General features: G+C 41.0%; 1 protein-coding gene across 1 annotated transcript in view; it reads right to left on the bottom strand.

Annotated features, from left to right (window-relative positions):
* Positions 1-446: 446 nt before the first annotated feature.
* Positions 447-26,282, bottom strand: part of pappaa (pregnancy-associated plasma protein A, pappalysin 1a) — a 288,874-nt gene continuing 263,038 nt past the window's right edge. The window contains exons 20-22 of the mRNA XM_061927311.1: positions 24,370-24,441; positions 22,283-22,381; positions 447-613 (exon numbers count right to left, since the gene is read on the bottom strand). Of these exons, the coding sequence (XP_061783295.1) occupies positions 509-613; positions 22,283-22,381; positions 24,370-24,441 (276 nt within the window). The 3' untranslated portion in view covers positions 447-508. The remainder of the gene's footprint in view (positions 614-22,282; positions 22,382-24,369; positions 24,442-26,282) is intronic.

Genomic DNA, 26,282 nt, shown 5'->3' with positions numbered 1-26,282 from the left:
ATGAGAAATACGAGCGTATCGTTCCCCACCAAGCGGCCTTCTCATGTGACGATAAAGAAAACACTTTCTTGTTGTTGTTGACCGAAATGAAACTAGAACTGCTTGTGCCAAACCTCATGCCTTCAAAACATGTGTCTTCATTTCCTTTATATTTAGAATTATTGATCCAAAAAGCCCCCCCAACATTTGGAATCACTTTTTTTTATGCATTGAACTCGACGCTTTTGTTTAGGGATTGTTTTTGTTACTTCCTGTGTGGAAATGAAAGTTCTTCCGTGGGGTCCGGTGGTCTTTTCGAGATCGTCCCGGCCGGTTTCGGGGGGAGTGTATGCGAGGATGGAGAGGTATACCTGTTTAAAGCAGCATGTGCAGGAACATTGAGGATGAAGATGGAGGGGGGGGGGGGGGGGGGGGGGGGGGGGGGTTCTGTCACTCTGGCTGTGTGGTGTTGGAGCAAAAGATGTCTCGGGACGTGGAAAATTGCCCCTCCTTCTCTTTGTGGGTTTGATCACCCCAGGGAATACACGTTCTCTTCTCTTTTGTTCTCCATGGCGTTAGGATCCCGGCAGGAGCACTCGCCCCGTATGTCGCAGGACATGGGGAAAGGAATCACCTGTGTGGACAGGAAAAGACAGTTAAATTACTCTCATTTGTCATCGTTCATCCTTTATTATCCAAGAGGAGACTAAGGGCAGTGAGAAAAGGAGTACAGCTTTTAAGTACTACTCTGGAAAACATAGAAACATATGCCGTGTTGATTGCTTCAGTTGTCATATTGGAGAATAACTAGGGTTTCCTTTAAATTACAGTACAGGCACCCTTTTTATGCATGATGAGACTGAGGGCAGCAAGAACATTAATGCCATGCTATAACGCAAAAAAAAAAAAAAGGGCCACATTGCATTGTACGGACAATAATGTAAGAGCAAGTGTCTGTTGTATTTAGTTCTCTGCACAATATCATGTGACAAATGTTATCCGGGAGGAGACTGAGGGCAGCTAGAATGATAACACAAAAAAAACCTAACAAAAAAACAGCACCACATTGAACGCATCATTTGTAGGAATGTAATGGAAGAGCAGAAGTGTCTATTTTAATTAGTTTCCTGAAGGATATAATATGACAACTTGTATCCGAGTGGACACTGAGGGCATCAAGAACATTAATGCATTAACACACACACAAAAAAGAAAAAAAGAAAAAACACGGCACATTGAACGCATCATTTGTAGGGATAATAATGGAATAGCACAGGTACCAGTTGTATTTAGTTCTCTGCACTAGATTTGATATATATATATATATATATATATATATATATATATATATATATATATATATATATATATATATATATGTATGTATATATATATATATATATATATATATATATATATATATATATATATATATATATATATATATATATATATATATATATATACTAGATTTGAGATATCACGGTGGCAGAGGGGTTAGTGCATCTGCCTCACAATACGAAGGTCCTGAGTAGTCTTGGGTTCAATCCCGGGCTCGGGATCTTTCTGTGTGGAGTTTGCATGTTCTCCCCGTGACTGCGTGGGTTCCCACCGGGTACTCCGGCTTCCTCCCACCTCCAAAGACATGCACCTGGGGATAAGTTGATTGGCAACACTAAATTGGCCCTAGTGTGTGAATGTGAGTGTGAATGTTGTCTGTCTATCTGTGTTGGCCCTGCGATGAGGTGGCGACTTGTCCAGGGTGTACACCGCCTTCCGCCCGATTGTAGCTGAGATAGGCTCCAGCGCCCCCCGCGACCCCAAAGGGAATAAGCGGTAGAAAATGGATGGATATATATATATATACATATATAAAATCTAGTGCAGAGAACTAAATACAACTGGTATATATATATATATATATATATATATATATATATATATACATATATACACACTAGATTTTATATATATATATATATATATATATATATATATATATATATATACATGCATAAACATATATGACCAATAGAGTTCAAGACGTTGAAAAGCATATATATATATATATATATATATATATATATATATATATATATATATATATATATATATATATATATATATATATATACATATACACACTAGATTTTATATATATATATACATACATGCATAAACATATATGACCAATAGAGTTCAAGACGTTGAAAAGCATATATATATATATATATATATATATATATATATATATATATATATATATATATATATATATATATATACATACACATGAGGATTGTACGCATCAGTTGTAGGGGCAGTAGTGTAAGAGAACCCATGCCTATTGAAATTAGTTTCCTGCTAGATATAATATGACAACTTCCAAGTGGACACTGAGGGCATCAAGAACATTAATGCATTAACAAACACTAAAAAAAGAAAACACGCCACATTGAACGCATCATTTGTTGGGATATTAATGGAATAGCACAGGTACCAGTTGTATTTTGTTTTCTGCACAATATATATGTTTATATATATATATATATACACACATATAACCCTTTTTAACTGAGTTGAGACTGAGGACATCAATAACCTTAATGCCATGCTACAATGACCTAGATGAATGAGAACATTCATAGACCTATATGCAAAATAAAAACAAAACAAAAATGTGACATTGAATGCATCAGTTGTAAAGACAACATTGTAAGAGTAAAAGTGCCTATGGAAATGAGTTTACTTTGCGGTATGACAACTTTAATCCGTGTGGAGACTGAGGAGAAGCGAAAACAATGCTCTGCTATAATGCAAAACAAAACAAACCAAAAAAAAAAACACGCCACTGTGAACGCATCAGTTGTACGGACAATAATGTAAGAGCAGAAGTGTCTGTTGTCTGCACGATAACATGTGCCAAATTTTATCCAGGTGGAGACTGAGGGCAGCTAGAACATTAATGCCAACATAATGGAATGCAAAAAAAAAAAAATTTAATGGAAGAGCACGAGTGTCTATTTTAATTAGTTTCCTGTAAGATATAATATGATAACTTGTATCCGAGTGGACACTGAGGGCATCAAGAAGATTATTGCATTAACACACACTAAAAAAAAAAAAAAAGCGCCACAATGAACGCATCATTTGTAGGGACTTTAATGGAATAGCACACGTACCAGTAGTATTCAGTTCTCTGTACTATATATATATATATATATATATACATATATACAGTCGTGGTCAAAAGTTTACATACACTTGTAAAGAACATAATGTCATGGCTGTCTTGAGTTTCCAATAATTTCTACAACTCTTATTTTTTTGTGATAGAGTGATTGGAGCACATACTTGTTGGTCACAAAAAACATTCATAAAGTTTGGTTCTTTTATGAATTTATTATGGGTCTCCTGAAAATGTGACCAAATCTACTGGGTCAAAAGTATACATACAGCAATGTTAATATTTGGTTACATGTCCCTTGGCAAGTTTCACCGCAATAAGGCGATTTTGGTAGCCATCCACAAGCTTCTGGCAAGTTTCTGGTTGAATTTTTGACCACTCCTATTGACAAAATTGGTGCAGTTCAGCTAAATTTGTTGGTTTTCTGACATGGACTTGTTTCTTCAGCATTGTCCACACATTTAAGCCAGGACTTTGGGAAGGCCATTCTAAAACCTTCATTCTAGCCTGATTTAGCCATTCCTTTACCACTTTTGACGTGTGTTTGGGGTCATTGTCCTGTTGGAACACCCAACTGCGCCCAAGACCCAACCGCCAGGCTGATGATTTTAGGTTGTCCTGAAGAATTTGGAGGTAATCCTCCTTTTTCATTGTCCCATTTACTCTCTGTAAAGCACCAGTTCCATTGGCAGCAAAACAGACCCAGAGTATAATACTACCACCACCATGCTTGACGGTAGGAACGGTGTTCATGGGATTAAAAGCCTCACCTTTTCTCCTCCTAACATATTGCTGGGTATTGTGGCCAAACAGCTCACTTTTTGTTTCATCTGACATCACATGGACAAAGATAAGACCTTCTGGAGGAAAGTTCTGTGGTTCCCAGACTTTTGCTGCTGTCCTTCAATAACAGCACTCTAGCATCAATAGGCATTGCTCTAGGAGTCCACCATCCCCAGAAACAACGTCAGGAATGCGTCACCGGCACCAGCTGCCACCTTGACTACCAGCCCCTCTGGGGTAAGTGTGTGTGCGTGTGTGTGTGTGTGTGTGTGTGTGTGTGTTCTTGTATTTCTACCCTTTTTGAGACATCAACAAGGAAAAGTACCTTCTATATGAGGAACAAGTGAACAAGTTAGGACATAAATCACGGTCCCAATACGGAAAACCCTTGCATCTAATAGAGAATGTCTCATTTGCACCCCCTCTGGCCAATATATGTAATAAGTGAGTTTAAGAAATTGAAATGCGCCCCCTTTGGCCAAAATTAATTTAAAAAAATAACAAAAACATGTATATAGATCCATACTGTAATAACTTGAAGTAAATAATAAAGATTAAAAACCAATTCCAAAAAAAAAAAAAATTCTCACAATGTGTCGACTTTTTTCTTACAAAATTGACAACAATTTCTCATATTCTTTCTGTTTTTGTAATATTGCAATATTTTCTCGAAAAATTATAATTTTTTTATGTAAAATTATTACTTTTTAATGCAAAATGGTCACATTTGTCATAAAATTCTGAGTCGTATCACAATATTGTCAATTTTTTTGTTGTTCTTGTAAAATAGTGACATGTTTTGAGTAAAATTATGACTTTTGTCATAATTTTGCCAAGTAAAATTCTGACTAATAATATAATATTGCCAACATTTTTAAGTTTTCTCATAAAATTGTGAGTAAAATTACGACTCTTTTCATAAAATTGACAAACATTTTAAGCTTTTCTTGTAAAATTGCGACTGTTATTGAGTGAAATTCCAACTTTTATCATAATATTGCACAAATGTTCAGCTTTTCTTGTAAAATTTTGACTTGTTTTGAGTAAAATGATGACTTTTATTATAATACTGACAAAATTCTAAGTTGTTCTTGTGAAATTGTGACCTTTTTCTTGTGAAATTCCAAATCATTTTACACAACAAACCTTTTTTTTTTATATTGGCATAGTATGAATATATTATTACTGTTGTAAATACAAATCTTTATATATTTAGAAAGGGTGGTCCTAAAGAGGTAGGCATTTTTCAGAGGTCTCAAGAAGGTAAGAAATACAAGAGTGTGTGTGTGTGTTTGTATGTGTGTCTGTTTGCGCACACAAAGTTGTGTCCCCCTTGTCCTCGGGCCGAAGCAGGACCACATGTGGTCCAAGTCAGGCAAGGGCAGACAGAAGACCAAGAACACATCCTATCAGTACCCCATTTTTTATTTAGTAGAATTTAAGTGATAGTTAACTTCTTTAACATTGCGCAATATGCAATGTACATACTGCAAATGTAAAAATATTACTAATCTAGTCCGACACAGCTATCACTTTTAGTTCAAGTTATCGTAAAAACCTATTTATAACACAGGAAATAGTATTGGAATGAATGCAACACTAATTTAGCATCAATGGAGGAGAAAGAGGCACATTAAGGAGTTGCTTTTTATCCAAAAGGAGACTAAGGGCTGAAAGATAACTTGGTAGAAAAAATGTATGTTGCAAATGTGTTAGATGCAGGGACGACAGTGTATGAGAACGAGGGTATCTCATAGTTACTTTTTCACTGTAAGGAGAGGGTTTTTATGCAAGAAGAGACTACGGGCAGCGAGAAAATGAACCGTCACAGAAAAGCTGACAATGCAGCGTCCAGAGGCATTTTTGTCTAGAAAAAAACTAATGTGCTTTTTTCTTTGAAATTAAATTTCTTAATTTAATTTGTCATTGGTGGGGGACACTGAGGGCAAGAAAATTAGGAATGCACATACAAATATATTGTTATCTTTGCAATTTGGCCTTTGTACTTATTCACAGAGGAAATAACTGCATGAATGCAGAAATAATATTGTCTCAATGGAAGAGAACAAGACACATTGAGGAGGCAATTGTTTATCCAAAAGGAGACTGAGGGCTATAAGATAATTAGTGCCTCAATGGAAAAACAATTTTACAAATGTGTTAAGACAACATTGTTGAATGAGGGTCTCCTGGAATTACTTCTGCACTGTACAAAGATGACTTTTATGCAAGAGGAGACTGAGGGCAGCAAGAAAATGAACTACTACAGCAACGTTGAGGCTGTGGCATATAACACTGAAGCGTCCAGGCATTTTTGTTTTCACCAAAACTACACTTCATTCAAATTCAAATTCTGCATTTAATTTGTCACGCGAGGGGAGACTGAGGGCAGCAAGAACATGAGAAATGCAGTAAAATTGTCTCATCATATATGAAATTTGGCTTCATACTTATTCATAACAAAGGAAAATAACATTGAAATAAATGCAACAAGAATGCTGTGTCAACAGAGAAGAACGAGGCACATTGAGGAGACGATTGTTTAGTCAAAAGGAGACTGAGGGCGACAAGATATCTGCCCCCCTGAGTGGAAAAACTATTTTGTAGACGTGTTAAACGACAGTGTGTTAAAAACGAGAATCTCCTTCACTGAAAGGAGACGACTTTTATGCAATTATTGAGCCACGGATGATAAGATGCGGCACCGTTATTGATTTAAGTAATGTCTGAATGTCATTTAAACAGTTAAAATTGCGCACGATAAGCTTCTTCTTTTTCTCTATCTTCTTGTTATGGGATATTCATCCTCCACTGTTGCCATTTCTAATATAAAGTAGTGTAAAGTTCTTACTAATATGTGTCAGTAAACTCGCCATGAAAGCGCTAAAACATACCGGTGTAGTGAGTTTAAATTATCCACCCAAGGAACTTTAGTTATTAGAGAGTTCTACCGCTTATTCCCTTCGGGGTCGCGGGGATATATATATGTATGTATATATATATATATATATATATATATATATGAAATACTTGACTTGGTGAATTCTAGCTGTAAATATACCCCTCCCCTCTTAACCACGCCCCCGCCCCAAACACCCCCCCCCCCCCCCCCCCCCCCCCCCCGCCCCCCACCCCCCACCTCCCGAAATTGGAGGTCTCAAGGTTGGCAAGTATGTGAATCGGCAATGCGCCTTTTAATCCGGTGCGCCCTATGGTCCGAAAAATACGGTATTCATAATGGAGTAAATAACAGTAGAGCATGAACTTTGCAGCTTCCCAAAAACGTGTGGATAAATGTGCGTCCTCAATGGCGTGAGCTCACGTGGCACATGTTTGCAATGACAATAAACAAACCTTGAACTCTAACCCCGGAGCCCGGAGGAAACCCCGGCACGCAGTCGCCGGCGAGGGAAAAAAAAAGGCATGTTGTCGACGGCCGGGGTGTGTAAAATAACATGAATGAGCGTTGACGCACGCTTCCCGTTTGAAAGGCCGTATAAAAGAAGTTGTTTGTGCGACGGGCCAGGTGGAGCGAGCGTGAACCCCTCCTCAGAAAAAAAAAGGGCCTGCATGGGATGATTTTACAAGACCCGGGGCCGGACTCGCATCAGAAACAGCTGCCGGGAGCGCCGTTATTGTGCGTTTTGAGGCGCTTCAGTTTAGTTAGCGCCTTTGGCTCCTCCCACTCTCCCCCCGCCCCCCATCTCACTTTCCATCATTCCAAGGCCAAATCTGTTTATCTCTCCATCTAGAGAATGACGGTGGGTGGCGAATTTGAACGGGGTTCCTCATGACCTTGACCGTAGGGGGCGGGGGGGGGCAGCTGCCACATCTGGCCCAGACTTCAGGGTCTCTCCTCAGGGTGGCTGGGAAATAGCCTTGTGGGCCCGGGGGCCCTCATGTCGCCCCATATCCCATTGCTAGAGGGGGGCTGCCGGGCGGAGTGGAGGGTGGGGGGCGTAGGACACCCACTAACTACGACATGAAAGACCTTCTGAAGGTTGTTGACCTTGTCAGAGCCTCATCCTTCCATCACAGGCACAGGTCAGAATAACACAGTGTTTCTCTCATTGCTGTTCACTTTGTGCGTGTCAGTCATGGCTGGGAGTGAGGAGGGTTTGTAAAGTCTAGTGTTAGACTGCGAACTGCCCTGGACTAACATGCTGACACGCATATGAATGCTGCTTTCAAGGGTGGCATTTTTTTTTTCCTGATGGACCTCAAACCTATCGCAGATGACTGGTCTTCCTCGCAATATATTACAGCAATTGCTGTATGTTAAATCAGCACTTATTTTCTTGTTGCCCTCAGTCTCTATACTGAGTCAAAAACGTAATAGCTTCAGGAGACACTTGTCATCATTACAAGTGATGCAATCGTTGCCGCCCTCAGTGTCTTCTCGGATAAAAATGACCTATTTACCGTGTCCGGAACTTACTAACTTCAGAAGACACTTATCATTAGAACTGAAGCACTCTTAGAACTGCACTCATTTTCTTGCCGCCCTCAGTCTCCTCTTGAATGAAAATTGTCTACATACCAATTCCAGAGCTTAGTAGCTTCAGGAGACACTTGTCATCATTACAACTGATGCAATCAATGAGGCATGCATTGCTGCCCTCAGTCTCTTCTCGGATAACAAAAAAACATCTCCTTACCGTGTCCAGAACTTAGGAAACTTAGGAGAGACTTGTCATCATCACAAATGAGGCATTCTTAACAGCGTATTACAGCATCACTCATTTCCTTGCTGCCCTCAGTCTCTTCTCGGATAACAAAAAAACATCTCCTTACAGTGTCCAGAACTTAGGAAACTTAGGAGAGACTTGTCATCATCACAAATGAGTTATTCTTAACAGCATATTACAGCATCACTCATTTCCTTGCTGCCCTCAGTCTCTTCCTGGATAAAAAAACATCTCCTTACCGTGTCCAGAACTTAGTACTTCAGAGGACACTTGTTATCATAACAACTGATGCATTATTTACAACATATTACTGCAAAAATTATTGCAGGACTCATTTTCCTGCTGCCCTCAGTCTTCTCTTGGATATAAAAAGCATCTTACCGTTTCCAGAACTTGTGAATTCAGGAAACACTTGTCATTACAACTCATGCATTATTTGCAACATATTACTGCATATTTATTGCAGTTCTAATTTTCCTCTCGTATAAAAATAGTCTCCTTATCGTATACAGAACTTAGTAACTTCAGAAGCATGGATTCAATGGGTCATGCATATTTACAGCAGCACTGATGTGATGTATGCCCTCAGTCTCTTTTTGGATAAGTACTGTCATTTAGCAGAATTTAAAAACTAGAAAAATGCCCACCCCAGTCTGAGGGGACTACAACTGCACACATCACAATATCAGGAAATACAATCGAAACGAAACTGACAGAAATGAAGAGAGAAGATTTGAATTTGTTTTAAAAAAATGCAAAAAATAAAATAAAATACCTCATAACTGTGTTTGGCTACATAAGTACTCGCACTTAACATCCGCAAACTGCCAGAATGCAAACGAACAGAGGCGAGTGTGTCCTCTATCTTTGCTCAGCTGTGGAGAAAAGCCCTTGCGCTCCCCCTCCTTCACATTATCCCTAAGTCCCATCCTACTTTTTTTTAAACGCCCTCCGAGCCACCAAAGTTGGCATTTAAGTTAACTACTGTGAGATGCTGTTTATTCAATTGTTGGCAATTACCGGCGGGATTGCAGTAGCTTGACAAAAACACGTAAAGTGAGAAGGTAGGAAAGCTGCCCTGGATATCATTACAACCAATACCAACAACCGTGTGGTTGCTGACTTGAAAGTCAGCGCCATTGACCTCTTAACACGTAAGCATATTCAATAAGTGAAGACAGACGACCAAAGTAGCGAAAATGTGCTTTGCCCCCGCACCACCCTACCCCTGCCCCTAACACATCATAACATGCTCTGAATCTGTAACATCAGCTGTACGAAATGCTTAAAATGCTTGGTGGTCAGTGCTGGCAGTGGCCGACCATCAGCCCGGACACAAACATCAGTCATGACACGTTACAAATCGCGTATTGAGCGTGATTCCGCGCCAGGCTTTGAGAGGCGTAAACAGCACGGAGAGAAACTGGGAGGCAACCGGAGAGCCGACGACCACCAAAGCAGACAGAAAAACATATAGTCTCATTTAGCTAAAGTTGTTTTAGAGGGGCCAAGCCATATAACTATATAATTGCTGCCCTCTGCATACTGCTCCAAGCATCCAAGAGAGGAATTCCTTCCAAAATTGGGATGTAGGAGAAGGAGGGTGCGGGGTGGAGGGGCTACGAGCGCAAAACGCATTTCTCCATATACGCTCGCCTACTCCCCTAAATGCCAAGTCCAACTGACAGCTTGCAACTATTAAGGCTGGATCCAGAAGTGACCTTACATGCATGTAGACCTTGCACCCTCAAAACTCCTGGGGGTGGAATAATACACAACAAGAAATCCAGAACTCGGGGGGGAGAGGGGCGGCGGGGGCATTTGGAGAGTCAGCAATTGTAATCCAATACATGTTTTGTCAAATCCAAGAATATTTCCTCATGATCTGTTAGCTGTCCATACTGAGTGTGCACACACACAAAAAAATCAAACAAAGTGGCTTGGACCGGGAGCCACAAAATAGTTTCTCGAGCCAATCGCTTGCAGGGGGGCGTTTGTGCTCAAGTAATGCCTCTGCTGGCTGCTTGCCGTCTTCCACGTCCTCAAAAAATTATCCTCTAAGCAAAAAAAATCTAATGTAAATCGGCATTTATTACATTTTGTACTTGGTATATAAATATAAATATTGGACTTGGCAGACATTGAGTACATTTGATTCGTCTGGCGCTGTCTATAGTCTTATGTCATGGTCCCGATGAAGGTGCACTTGGAACTCTTGTTTTCTATTGGAATTTCAATGGGGCATATTTTAGCCATAAACCTCGGCACTATAACCCCTCACACCCAACTTGCAAGAGGAAGTAAGGGCTTAGCAAGGCTTAGCTAATGGCTATGGTTTAAAGCCTACAGCCCGGAACGTTCCTCCCTCTGGCAAACATTTAATGATGTTTATTTGTGAAATGAGGGGAGAAAATGAACATGGCACACCACCCTTGTACTATAGAATCAAAAGTGTCCTGGGCATGATGTTAAAGTGCATCCGGCAGTGGAGGCTCCTCAATGGGGTCTTGGGGCACTAGGAGGTTAACCCTTTTACTACTGTTACCCCAGGTGGCCCTTGGGAAAGGCCTAGTACCTGACTGCCCCCTAGCCAGGGATACGGTGAATACCTCAACGGCGGAGCAGGCGGAAGACGGTAGATTTAAGAACTACCACAACGGCTGCGATGGCGGAAGAAGGTACCCCCACATCCATGTGGGCCCAGTTATGGGGAAATAGCAACCCAAGACCTCAACGGTAGAACAGGCGGAGGATGATTGCTAACCCTATTAGCGTCACAACATTTAGGATCATTTTTGTTGAGGTGGATGAGATTTGAGTAATATTTAGCTTTAGCTAAGGTAAGCATGTGTTTATAAGTTATTAAACTATCACTCCATGCTTGATGGAAAACCTCAAGTTATACTCTGGAATGCCCTTCCGGTAACAGTTAGAGATGCTACCTCAGTAGAAGCATTTAAGTCCCATCTTAAAACTCATTTGTATACTCTAGCCTTTAAATAGACCCCCCTTTTTAGACCAGTTGATCTGCTGTTTCTTTTCTTTTCTCCTCTGCCTCCTCGCCGGCTTATTCCGGTTCCGGTGATCATGGATGAAGTGCTGGCGTGCTGGCTGTCCAGAGTTGGGACACGGGGTGGACCGCTCGCCTGTGCATCGGTTGGGGACATCTCTGTGCTGCTGACCCGTCTCCGCTCGGGATGGTCTCCTGCTGGTCTCCTGCTGGCCCTACTATGAACTGGACTCTCACTACTATGTTAGATCCACTAAGGACTGTTCTTCCACAATATTATGTCACTCGACATCCATTGCTTTCGGTCTCCCCTAGAGAGAGGGGGTTACCCACTTATGCGGCTTCTCATAGTCATTCATATCGACGTCCCTTATGTGGGCTCTGTACCGAGGATGTCGTTGTGGCTTGTACAGCCCTTTGAGACTTTTGTGATTTAGGGCTATATAAATAAACATTGATTGATTGATTGACAACGGCTGGATGGCGGATGAAGGCTGCAGCAGAAAAGGGATCCCAGTCGTCTTGGACTCCATGCCACCCGGGTCTGTCAAGGATCGTGTGGTGACTGTCTGTGGACCAGTCTCCCCACGTTAAACAAAGTCACGCAGAGGCATCCTCCATAAAGGGATACCACCCTACCAGGAGGATCGTCATACTCGTTCGAGTGACCTCCGATGATGGAGAATCAAAATATTGTATTGACCCGAATATACAGTAAGACAACCATGCAAATAAATCGACGCCCCTTTTTCAAAGTCCGTATAGTGGTACCTCTATCTTTGCCCGCTCAGCTTTTTGTCGGCGTCAGTTTCGACAAACAGGTTTGTCACGGTTTTCATACGGATATCTCCCAGCAATCGTACGGCCAAACATTGCACATAACGAACTACTTTGTTTTTGTCCGCATATCACTGTAGTGCCTAAATTAAAACATTACTACCCCTGTGACTCAGTCGCTGTGCTTTTATAGTGCGACTGCAAAAACCTCAAAGAAACTTGAATTGGATTGCAAACAAGAACTGCATGTTTTCAATAACAGGGAAATAAAAACTGGTAGATTGCAATCATATTAGTAAACAGACAATAGTTCTTAGCTGTCTAATAAATCTGATTAATTTATCACCATTGTCTTAAAACTTGCATCATAACTCCTTACTCTGTTGATTGCTTACTTATTGCGTGATGTAATACAAAAATTCAAAACTCAATTCGGTCTGTTGGATTGGTTATATTCATATTCTGCAATTTCTTACAGCTTAGATTTTACAAAATGCTTCTTAAATATCATTTTCAAAATCACTCACACAGAATGGGGTGGAATGAAGACTTTTGTTTCTTCCTAAGACCCAGCGTCCTCTGCAGTGTCTTGAATAACAAGGCTATTCTTTTTCCAAACTTGTAGTTCTGACAAAATAAACAGACCAAGAAAAAATATCCACTGCAGAGGACGCTGGTTCTCAGGAGGATAATTGGTTGTTATTAGTTGTATCTAAGATGGCAGTCTAGGTTTAGGTTTGTCGTAGGTACCAGACATGGTGAAAACTGCCAACAGAGTCACTGAAACAAAACATTTGTGGACAAAGACCATTTAGTCTGTATTAACAAAACACATTTACCCATACCTAAAACCTGATAAAGCTATTCTTAGAAAAATCTTAGCATTTTTTCCATTTGAAAGACATCACCCTTTTCAAGTTAAAATATCCACCAGTAGGATTCGGACAAGAAGCCTGGAGTTCCTGGTTCCTTGTAAGCCTTGTACATTAAACTCACTGTTTCAGTTTACTTTTTAACAAGAGTCAAATCCTAACAAGGTATTAAAGCCATTTGGAACAAAAGGTTTGCTCATTTCTGGTATGTTAAGTAATGCGATACGGCTGTTGCTGTTTCCAAACCCTGTTCCCCTTAAACGGTAATGCCTTGGGTCAGTCTCCAGAAAAATGTGCCATGCGGTACTTGAACATACCTAAATGGAAAAGTGGACCGGAAGCCCCCCTGTGATTGTACACTGCAATTCGGCAAAATGTTTCTTGTACTTCCTAATTCACAAGAGGCAATAAAGAGGCTTCCCCGTCAGACAAAGTGAAACATCCAGGGAGACGCATAGACTGCTGTATAAATCCAGCCAGACATACAGATGGATATGCCAGGAGTACAAGTAAAGACCCTTGCCAGATTCAGAAGCGGAGGCCAAACCAGAGAAGCAGATGTTGCAGCGCAGAAGCTTAAACTACACTTGCAATCACGCCATTTGCCAACGACTGCTAAGTGTGATCCAGACGAACTCTGTCGTTACACAAAAGACAGCCACCAAATCTGCGATACTCAGACGACAGCGAACAACTTTAACAACCGAAGAATGTTCACAGGTCTTGCTCTTCTACTTTTAGCTTTATTTTCCTGCAATGGGTCCCCACAGCTAGTCAATGGCATGAATGGTTCCGGCTTAGTTTTTACACCGGATGCCCTTCCTGACATAATCCTGGCCAGGAATCGAACCCAATGCCCTCTGCAGAAGCGTGTACCATTACACCACCCAGGATTGTGAATGTTCACAGGTCATGGCTCACTTTGCGAGCTGCCAGTCTGTTTCAAATCTCTGAAACACGTCAACAAAACAGATGGTTTGATGGACTTTTGAAGATTCACACCTGATAAGTCAAATTTCAGACTTGGAGCTATTGATGCCATTGCTTTGAAGATATGTACAAACATTAAATGCTCTCATTATAGTTGATTGGAAAACAGGCAATACTTGGATAAAGGCTGTTGTTTGCTAAATTTTAACACTTATGTTTTATTTAGTAATTAACCGTTTAATACTTTTGTTGATAATAGTTTGAAGTGCATGAGAAAATGGTTAAATAAAGCAATAATCTCTTTGACCAAATGGTCAATTAAGGATATTGCACAACAACAGAACCAATGTAATATCGGTACAGAGAAAACTGCTTAGCTAGCATTAATACACTTAAGGACATGTCCATGCAATAAATTAGTCCAATTTCTCAAATAATTCGGCTCTAAACGAGCCTCCTACAACCCATGGAAACACCCTACACCGATAGTGTTCGGTTTTTGACTTGGATTAAAGGGGAACATTATCACCAGGCCTATGTAAGCGTCAATATATACCTTGATGTTGCAGAAAAAAGACCATATATTTTTTTAACCGATTTCCGAACTCTAAATGGGTGAATTTTGGCGAATTAAACGCCTTTCTAATGTTCGCTCTCGGAGTGATGACGTCACAACGTGGCGTCACATCGGGAAGCAATCCGCCATTTTCTCAAACACCGAGTCAAATCAGCTCTGTTATTTTCCGTACCTTGGAGACATCATGCCTCGTCGGTGTGTTGCCGGAGGGTTTAACAACACGAACAGGGACGGATTCAAGTTGCACCAGTGGCCCAAAGATGCGAAAGTGGCAAGAAATTGGATGTTTGTTCCGCACACTTTACCGACGAAAGCTATGCTACGACAGAGATGGCAAGAATGTGTGGATATCCTGCGACACTCAAAGCAGATGCATAAAGTCAAAGAAATCTGCCGCCAGACCCCCGTTGAATCTGCCGGAGTGTGTGAGCAATTCAGGGACAAAGGACCTCGGTAGCACGGCAAGCAATGGCGGCAGTTTGTTCCCGCAGACGAGCGAGCTAAACCCCCTATCGACCCTACCTTCCCTGTCCTGCTGACATCAACTCCAAAACTGGACAGATCAGCTTTCAGGAAAAGAGCGCGGATGAGGGTATGCCTCCAGAATATATTAATTGATGAAAATTGGGCTGTCTGCACTCTCAAAGTGCATGTTGTTGCCAAATGTATTTCATATGCTGTAAACCTAGTTCATAGTTGTTAGTTTCCTTTAATGCCAAACAAACACATACCAATCGTTGGTTAGAAGGCGATCGCCGAATTCGTCCTCGCTTTCTCCCGTGTCGCTGGCTGTTGTGTCGTTTTCGTCGGTTTCGCTTGCATACGGTTCAAACCGAAATGGCTCAATAGCTTCAGTTTCTTCTTCAATTTTGTTTTCGCTACCTGCCTCCACACTACAACCATCCGTTTCAATACATTCGTAATCTGTTGAATCGCTTAAGCCGCTGAAATCCGAGTCTGAATCCGAGCTAATGTCGCTATAGCTTGCTGTTCTTTCCGCCATGTTTGTTTGTGTTGGCTTCACTATGTGACATCACAGGAAAATGGACGGGTGGTTAAAATCAGGCACTTTGAAGCTTTTTTTAGGGATATTGCGTGATGGGTAAAATTTTGAAAACAACTTCGAAAAATATAATAAGCCACTGGGAACTGATTTGTAATGGTTTTAACCATTCTGAAATTGTGATAATGTTCCCCTTTAATGGAATATGCGATTGAATACCAGATCTCTCGAGGGATTGGGTGCGCCGTAGAGCATGCACCAGTCCCAATGCGCGGGATACAACCCGGAAGCAGATACCATTTAATAAAAATGTAGCAACAATTGTAATGATAACATAACATTTTGAAGTGCAAGGATTGTAGAAAAAAAGAATTTTTTTTCAAGATTTCTTTAAGAAGGTAGTTAAGGAAATGTAGAATGTCGGCTTGAATGGGACTTCTGAACGAAATACGAAAACGATGAAATAGAATGAAGCAGGTATATTAAAAGGAAATAATAAAGCATACACAAACCTTTTAACGCTGTATTTGTGAAATCCAAACTGATTAACAATAACTCTGTATTCCACACAATAGCAAGATAGTCCAGAACAATCGCAACCTTCATCTGGAACAGATTAAAAACTCCTTCCATCAATCCACAGGGCCTTTTGAATGAACTCCGAGACATTAAAAAGTTTTGTTTCTGCCGCCGGTCTTTCTTTGCATCGGACCTGCATCCGCCCGGATACATTCTTGGTAGTAGCGTCATGTTCGTAGCGCAATCCAAGTTCATAGCGCAATCCAAAATCAGTTCTTGATACTGTCTGCTATTTAACATCAGCACAGCCATTAGAGACGTAATATTTCTAATCTGTGCGAATATTACAGAGGTCATCACATACGGCAAGTTGTAGGGATCCGCAAATGCCGAGTGTGACGTCATAGGTCAACCTGAAAAGCAATATATTAATCCGAGCTAAAAGAAAATAAACGCCCCCCCCATTACCAGTGTTCAGAAAATTATTTTTAAAAAGTAATTAACTATAGTTACTTTACCAAAGAAGTTACTGAATTACTAACATAATTACTCTTTAATCAATGTAATTAATTACCAGGGAAAGTTATGTAAACGTTACTTAAAAAATAAAAAAAAATACAAAAGTAAATATCTGTCTTATGTATCAGCCTTCCCGGCAAGGTCTATTCAGGTGTACTGGAGAGGAGGCTACGCCCGATAGTCGAACCTCGGATTCAGGAGGAACAGTGCGGTTTTCGTCCTGGTCGTGGAACTGTGGACCAGCTCTATACTCTCGGCAAGGTCCTTGAGGGTGCATGGGAGTTTGCCCAACCAGTCTACATGTGCTTTGTGGACTTGGAGAAGGCATTCGACCGTGTACCCCGGGAAGTCCTGTGGGGAGTGCTCAGAGAGTATGGGGTATTGGACTGTCTGATTGTGGCGGTTCGCTCCCTGTATAATCAGTGTCAGAGCTTGGTCCGCATTGCTGGCAGTAAGTCGGACCCGTTTCCAGTGAGGGTTGGTCTCCGCCAAGGCTGCCCTTTGTCACCGATTCTGTTCATAACCTTTATGGACAGAATTTCTAGGCGCAGTCAGGGCGTTGAGGGTATCTGGTTTGATGGCTGCAGGATTAGGTCTCTGCTTTTTGCAGATGATGTGGTCCTGATGGCTTCATCTGGCCAGGATCTTCAGCTCTCACTGGATCGATTCGCAGCCGAGTGTGAAGCGACTGGGATGGGAATCAGCACCTCCAAGTCCGAGACCATGGTTCTCGCCCGGAAAAGGGTGGAGTGCCATCTCCGGGTTGGGGAGGAGATCTTGCCCCAAGTGGAGTAGTTCAAGTACCTCGGAGTCTTGTTCACGAGTGAGGGAAGAGTGGATCGTGAGATTGACAGGCGGATCGGTGCGGCGTCTTCAGTAACGCAGACGCTGTATCGATCCGTTGTGGTGAAGAAGGAGCTGAGCCGGAAGGCAAAGCTCTCGATTTACCGGTCGATCTACGTTCCCATCCTCACCTATGGTCATGAGCTTTGGGTCATGACCGAAAGGACAAGATTACGGGTACAAGCGGCCAAAATGAGTTTCCTCCGCTGGGTGGCAGGGCTCTCTCTTAGAGATAGGGTGAGAAGCTCTGCCATCCCGGGGGAGCTCTAAGTAAAGCCGCTGCTCCTCCACATCGAGAGGCGCCAGATGAGGTGGTTCGGGCATCTGGTCAGGATGCCACCCGAACGCCTCCCTAGGGAGGTGTTTAGGGCACGTCCGACCGGTAGGAGGCCACGGGGAAGACCCAGGACACGTTGGGAAGACTATATATCCCGGCTCGGGATCCCCAAGAGAAGCTGGACGAAGTGGCTGGGGAGAGGGAAGTCTGGGCTTCCCTGCTTAGGCTGCTGCACCCGCGACCCGACCTCGGATAAGCGGAAGAAGATGGATGGATGGATGGATGGATGTATTTGAGAGATGTTTAATATAAGACCACAGTTTGCGGAGTCTGTGTTTTCAAAAGGCGGGGCCTGTTGCCTAGTGCACGTGACGTCAAAGGGTTTTAACGGAGTTGTTTTTTGTTTTTTTTTAGCTTTAGCAGTTAACAGCGCACTTAGTCGTTTTTTTTTCCTTGGCCTCAGTCTGGATCCCCTTTCCAGGGGCCCAGGCTTAGACTGAATTCTTCCCCCCCTCCCCCCTCCCCAGCGTTTACCTGTTTCTCACCTTTTTTATAAGGGGAACCGGCGATCCTGTTCTGTCTCCCTGTAATGTTTGTCTGATTTTGAATGGGACTGTGCTGAAAATCTTAATTTCCCCCTCGGGGATTAATAAAGTACAAACCCCGTTTCCATATGAGTTGGGAAATTGTGTTAGATGTAAATATAAACGGAATACAATGATTTGCAAATCATTATATTCCGTTTATATTGTGTTAGATGTAAATATAAACGGAATACAATGATTTGCAAATCATTGTATTCCGTTTATATTTACATGGTGGGGGCGTGGCTAAAAGGGGAGGAGTATATTTACAGCTAGAATTCACCAAGTCAAGTATTTCATATATATATATATATATATATATATATATATATATATCTATATATATATATATATATGTATATGTATATATATATATATATATATATATATATATATATAAGAAATACTTGACGTTCAGTGAATTCTAGCTATATATATATATATATATATATATATATATATTTCATTATATATATATATATATATATATATATATATATTATTATATATATATATATATATATATACATATATATATATATATATATATATATATATATATATATATATATAAAATAAATACTTGAATTTCAGTGTTCATTTATTTGCACATATACACAAACATAACACTCATCTACTCATTGTTGAGTTAAGGGTTGAATTGTCCATCCTTGTTCTATTCTCTGTCACTATTTTTCTAACCATGCTGAACACCCTCTCTGATGCTGCATTGATGTGTGGCACGCACAAAAGTGCTTTCATCAAATGCTCTAGATGGCAGTATTGTCCTGTTTAAGAGTGTCACAACATTGCTGTTTACGGCAGACAAACTGCTTTACGGTATACAAAAACGTGACTGCTGTTGTTGTGTGTTGTTGCCTCGCTGGGAGGACGTTAATGAAACTGCCTAACAATAAACCCATGAGGACCTGAGTCCGCCTGAATTTCGGGAGAAAATTTGTCCCGGGAGGTTTTCGGGAGAGGCGCTGAATTTCGGGAGTCTCCCAGAAAATCCGGGAGGGTTGGCAAGTATGAGTAAAAGTAACGCCGTTACTCCCGGAAAATCCGGGAGGTTTGGCAAGTATGAGTAAAAGTAACGCCGTTACTAACGCCGTTATGATACAACGCCAATATTACGAACAATGCGTATGACCAATAGTCGCATTTGAGAGCGTGCATGGACTTTTGGACTTCCCAAGTAGGTGTGAAAATACAAAAAAACGAAATCAGATTAATTTTGCATGGAAACGTAATGATTGATGAGTTCACACCAATAGCTGAATTGCACAATGTACATTTTAAAGCACATACAGAGGTAGATAAAGCTTGTGGATGTTGACCACTCATAATACCATCCATTCGTCCATTTTCTTCCACATACCCGGGTCAGGATCACGGGGGAAGCAGCCTTGGTAGAGAAGCTTAGACTTCCCGTTTCCGGCCACCCGTACCACCGTATGAATATTGAGGCGTGCCCAGGCCAGCTGCGAGACATAAGTCCACAGGCGTGTCCTACTGTAGGTCTACCCTGGTTTACCATGAATTGATTAACGTGGACCCCGACTTAAACAAGTTGAAAAACTTATTCGGGTGTTACTATTTAGTGGTCAATTGTACGGAATATGTACTGTACTGTGCAATCTACTAATAAAAGTTTCAATCAATCAATCAACCCTGCGGCCAACTCAACTGAGGAGCGAGGAGCAGCGGCTCTACTCTGAGCTCCACCCCAACGACAGAGCTCTTCAGCCTGTCTCTTTGGGTGAGTCGAAGCACCCAGACGGAGGGAACTAATTTTTGCCGCTTGGCCCATATTCTTGCTCTTTTGGTCATTACCCAAAGCTTGTACACATAGGTGAGGGTAGGAACATAAATTGATCAGTAATTTGAGAAAAAGTAAAAGTAACGGCTCCACCCCAACGACAGAGCTCTTCAGCCTGTCTCTTTGGGTGAGTCGAAGCACCCACACGGAGGGAACTAATTTTTGCCGCTTGGCCCATATTCTTGCTCTTTTGGTCATTACCCAAAGCTTGAAACATAGGTGAGGGTAGGAACATAAATTGATCAGTAAATTGAGAAAAAGTAAAAGTAACGGCTCCACCCCAACGACAGAGCTCTTCAGCCTGTCTCTTTGGGTGAGCCGAAGCACCCACACGGAGGGAACTAATTTTTGCCGCTTGGCCCATATTCTTGCTCTTTTGGTCATTACTCAAAGCTTGTAAACATAGGTGAGGGTAGGAACATAAATTGATCAGTAAATTGAGAAGAAGTAAAAGTAACGGCTCCACCCCAACGACAGAGCTCTTCAGCCTGTCTCTTTGGGTGAGTCGAAGCACCCACACGGAGGGAACTAATTTTTGCCGCTTGGCCCATTTTCTTGCTCTTTTGGTCATTACCCAAAGCTTGTAAACATAGGTGAGGGTAGGAACATAAATTGATCAGTAAATTGAGAAGAAGTAAAAGTAATGGCTCAGCTCTTTCTTCACCATGACGGTCCGGTACAGTGACCGAAGATGTTGAACAAGGTACTTGAACTCTAACCTGACTCTCGCCAGATCCTTGTAGTTCGCTGAGCTCCATACAAGGATCTGGAATCGAGGGCAATACAAAATCCTTCAAGATAGCAAAAAATAATGAACCAAAACAGGATCGCCGGGCGGGATTTCATGGGTGTGACGTAGCGCCGAAGCGAATGTTTGATTCAAACAACAATGGCGGCTCGCTGACATTGATTCTGCTATTGCAACTGTTTTGTCGACTCTATCGAATATTAATTATTTAAAAGATTAACTTTTTACTCTGTTGTTATCCAACATTTTGGCTGTTCTGTTTTGGATTTCCCAGCATCGCTCTCATCAGCGTCACGGGTTGATTTCGATGTGAGTGGTTGAAGTAGCACGTCATTCACGATAACGGACAAGTGGTTTATCCAATCACATGCAATGATTTTTTTTTTTACAAGGCCCCGCCTTCTGAAATACATCTCCTATTGAGAAGTCCCAGATCCTTGTGTGGAGCTCAGCGAACGACAAGGATCTGGCGAGAGTTAGGTTACTTGAACTCCTCCACATGGGGCAAAACCTTGCTTCCAATGCGAAAGATGCAATCCACCCCATTCTTTATTGAGAACCATGGCCTCAGGTTTGGAGATGCTGAGTCAATGAATTTTTGATCTGAACTGGTGACAAAGAGGTGCATTGTCGGAGGTTTACAGTCTACTCGACTTACTGGTAATGCTCCCGTACCTCCGAAGCACCCCTCAATGTGTTAATGTATTATTAATGGAGGTTGGTGATTGATTTTGACCTGTCAATTCTGTTTGATGTGGGATGCAGTCTTCCAAGAAAACAATTTACGGTACGTAGTGTCTCCCCTGCTATGAAGTCACTCTATTTACATGTGCTATAAAAACTTTGGTCATGCCGCGGTTGAAATGCAACTGACATCAGGGCTTCCCGTTCCAAGACCATACCCTTATGCGATGTGAACTTTGTAGCAGACAGGGTTTCTCCAAGTGCCAGTATGGTATTGATAATGATTGTTGGCAACCATCAATAAGGCTAAGATGACTCCAGAGGGAGTCCAAGATTTAAATTTATGGATGTATGAGCTCTCAGTTAATGTATTGCCTCCAATACATTTATGTTCCATAAGTACTTCATATTATTTATGATTGTTAAGGCTTGCCAATGGTAACATGTAATCTAAAAAAAAAGGTAGAATACGTGTCTAACCTTCTTAGTCTTGACAGTGGATTGGCAGCAGTCTCCTCCATCGTAGTTGCAGAAGGCTCGGTTGTTTAATGCATCACAGTAGTTGTCTCCCCTGAACGGCTGTACCAAAAGACGGCATGTTAATTGGACACTCCAAAAAGTGTCCTCAGAGTTCATCTTCAGTGCTGTCTTATTAAGATCCAAATGGACACTAAGTAAAGTCAAATGTTCAAATGGTAGTTTCCTGTGAGGAATACATTTTAAATTCCCTTCATCTTTTAATGTGATCTTTTTTGGCCTTTCGTGGACCAGGATTGTAAATCTAACTGAAAACCAAATAAACTGTTCACTACAGAAACAAAACAAAGAAAAAAGAGCTCCAATGAGATTTATAGGGTTGGTCCGACCTTTTCTACTCGGGTTAACAATCGGGATATCCAAGTGCGCACATAATATCATTCTTTCATACAGTCAAGAAGACTTCCAACACGTCATTGCGACGTTTGATCTTGTGACCCAAGTGTGACCTTCAAATAAACTAAGACTTTAACCGGAACCAGGCAATACGCTAATAGGACCGTTTTAGACTTAGACTTAGACTTAGACAAACTTTATTGATCCACAAGGGAAATTGTTCTATATCAGTGGTTCTTAACCTGGGTTCGATCGAACTCTAGGGGTTCAGTGAGTCGGCCTCAGGGGTTCGGCGGACCCTCCGCCGCGGAGGGCGAGACACATCCGACTCATCGTGTAAATAAAAACTTCTCCCTATCGGCGTATTATGAATACATCAACAGCAGAAGTCACACTGATTTGCAGGTGTGTCATTTGTTGTGTGTGTTGGTATTGTTCTTTGAACAAGGTGATGTTGGCGCATGGTTCATTTTGTGCACCGGTAAAAACATATACATTTCCAAGCATTTACAATAGGGCTGCGAATCTTTGGGTGTCCAACGATTCGATTCAATATCGATTCTTGGGGTCACGATTCGATTCAAAATCGATTTTTTTTCCCGTTTCAACGCAATTCTCGATTAAAAAACGATATTTTCCCGATTCAAAACGATTCTCTATGCATTCAATACATAGGATTTCAGCAGGATCTACCCCAGTCTGCTGACATGCAAGCAGATTAGCAGATTTTTGTAAAAAGCTTTTATAATTGTAAAGGACAATGTTTTATCAACTGATTGCAATAATGTAAATTTGTTTTAACTATTAAATGAACCAAAAATATGACTTATTTTATCTTTGTGAAAATATTGGACACGGTGTGTTGTCAAGCTTATGAGATGCGATGCAAGTGTAAGCCACTGTGACACTATTGTTCATTTTTATAAATGTCTAATGATAATGTCAATGAGGGATTTTTAATCACTGCTATGTTGAAATTGTAACTAATATTGATACTGTTGTTGATAATATTCATTTTTGTTTCACTACTTTTGGTTTGTTCTGTGTCGTGTTTGTGTCTCCTCTCAATTGCTCTGTTTATTGCAGTTCTGAGTGTTGCTGGGTCGGGTTCGGTTTTGAAATTGGATTGCATTGTTATGGTATTGCTGTGTATTGTTTTGTTGGATTGATTAATAAAAAAAATAAAAAAATAAAAAATAAAATAAAAAATTTAAAAAAAATAAAATAAAATTAAAAAATAAAAAAAATATTAAAAAATAAATAAATAAATAAAAAAATAGATTTAAAAAAAAATGAGAATCGATTCTGAATCGCACAATTTGAGAATCGCGATTCGAATTCGAATCGATTTTTTCCCACACCCCAAATTTACAAGCACTTCCCACACCCCCAAATTTACAAGCACTTCACCCAAAACTTTCAAAACTTGAAAACACAACATTAAAATCCAAGCATTTTCAAGGTTTTTAAGCACTCGTACGAACCCTGTAAATTGCCTTTTTTTGCATTTGATATCTGTTCTCTTCATGCACAGATGGAGCAACGCTCTTGGGAATTAACGTGATTCTGACTCCGAGGTTCGGATGGTTGGAGTAGTAGTATTGTTCAAGGATACTTGGAGAGTAGCTTTTTAAAGTGATAAATGAGGTGACTGTTTTTTTTTTCTTCTTCTAAAAATAGAAATACCGTCTTACCTCACAACCTTTGATGCAGTGGAGTAATTCTGGGTGCGGATACCACTTCAGTCCCATTGTGCAGACAATACTCTGAAACATACATTACATAGGGAGAAATGAATGAAGATGTTCAGAACAAGGGAGTATAGTGTCATTGCAATGTATGATGTTTTGACTTGTGCCCTTTGAAGCAGGCAAGACCACCCCCAGACTAAAGTTGCTCTGTCATGTGCACGTGAAGACAAACACACCTTTTTTTGCACCAGGGAGCGGTTTAATGCAGGCATTATTTTCACAGATCGGCCTTCCACGTGTGACAGAAAGATATAGCAAGTAAGTGCATGAAAAATGAATACATGAAACAACTCACTATAACATTCAATTAGTGGGAAATCCTGTCCATTTCCCTTTGCAAAAAAGCTCTCCATAGACTTATGTTTTTTGCTCGTTTTTGCTATTAGTAGGCTTTGTTTTGGCTTATCGGACTGCCGATATTATCGGCCGATAAATGCTTTAAAATGTAATATCGGGAATTATCGGTTTCAAAATTATCGGTATCGGTTTAAAAAAGTAAAATTCATGACTTTTTAAAACGCCGCTGTGTACACGGACGTAGGGAGAGGTACAGAGCGCCAATAAACCTTAAAGGCACCGCCTTTGGCCAATCACATAATATCTACGATTTTTCACACACACAAGTGAATGCAAACGCATACTTGGTCAACAGCCATACAAGTCACACTGAGAGTGGCCGTATAAACAACTTTAACACTGTTACAAATATGCGCCACACTGTGAACCCACACCAAACAAGAATGACAAACACATTTCGGGAGAACATCCGCACCGTAACACAACAGAACAAGTACCCAGAATCCCTTGCAGCACTAACTCTTCCGGGATGCTACAATATACACCCCCCACCACAACCCCCCGCCCACCTCAACCTCCTCATGCTCTCTCAGGGAGATCATGTCCCAAATTCCAAGCTGCTGTTTTGAGGCATGTTAAAAAAAATAATGCACTTTGTGACTTCAATAATAAATATGGCAGTGCCATGTTGGCATTTTTTTTTCCCATAACTTGAGTTGATTTATTTTGGAAAAACCTTGTTACATTGTTTAATGCATCCAGCGAGGCATCACAACAAAATTAGGCATAATAATGTGTTAATTCCACGACTGTATTTGTCAGTATCGGTTGATATCGGAATCGGTAATTAAGAGTTGGACAATATCGGAATATCGTATATCGGCAAAAAAGCCATTATCGGACATCTCTAGTTATAGGTGATACATCACATTCAAGGACAAGAGCATGGATACTGTATATAAACCAGCTAGAAATACTTGACATTAGTTCTAATAGATTTCTGTGGGTTACTATTTCCATTCTAAAAGTTATTTATTCATATTTTGTGCAATATTTCATACGTAGATACACTAATGTTAGCTTTTTTGGTCAGATTTTTCGTACGTAAATACTATATTTACTCATTCGCTTTTGATTCACGCCGTCTTGGAACGCGATTGAAAACTGTGGACGCCGCCAAAATATGACCTGCTTTGCGTATAACCGAGCCATGGGGGTGTAAGCGGTTGAGGTCAAGGAGCTGAGAAAGAAAACACACCAGCAAAGGTAAAGAGCGCAATGTTCTCAAATATCTCCCTAGAATGTGTGGAATCCCATCCCACTGCGCTGGTCCTCAGAGTGCAGCTCATGGGAGGTGTGCGTGGAATGTCTGTGTGCACTCGCACGTGTTTGTTTGTTTGTGTTTCTACCGAGTGTTTCTCTGTCTGTGGACGTCAGGCGCAATGCAAGCGCATGTCGATTGCATTAAAAGGTGAACAATTCAATAGCACATCCGTCCTGATCGTGTGTGTTAGTTGTAGAAAGCAGCCAGATAAGGTTTTCATTTCCGACTTTGTCAC

Source organism: Nerophis lumbriciformis, linkage group LG32, assembly GCF_033978685.3.
Source record: "Nerophis lumbriciformis linkage group LG32, RoL_Nlum_v2.1, whole genome shotgun sequence".
Taxonomy (NCBI): Eukaryota; Metazoa; Chordata; class Actinopteri; order Syngnathiformes; family Syngnathidae; genus Nerophis; species Nerophis lumbriciformis.
The sequence above is the reverse complement of the archived record's forward strand: the minus strand, read 5'-3'. Positions and strand labels throughout refer to the sequence as shown.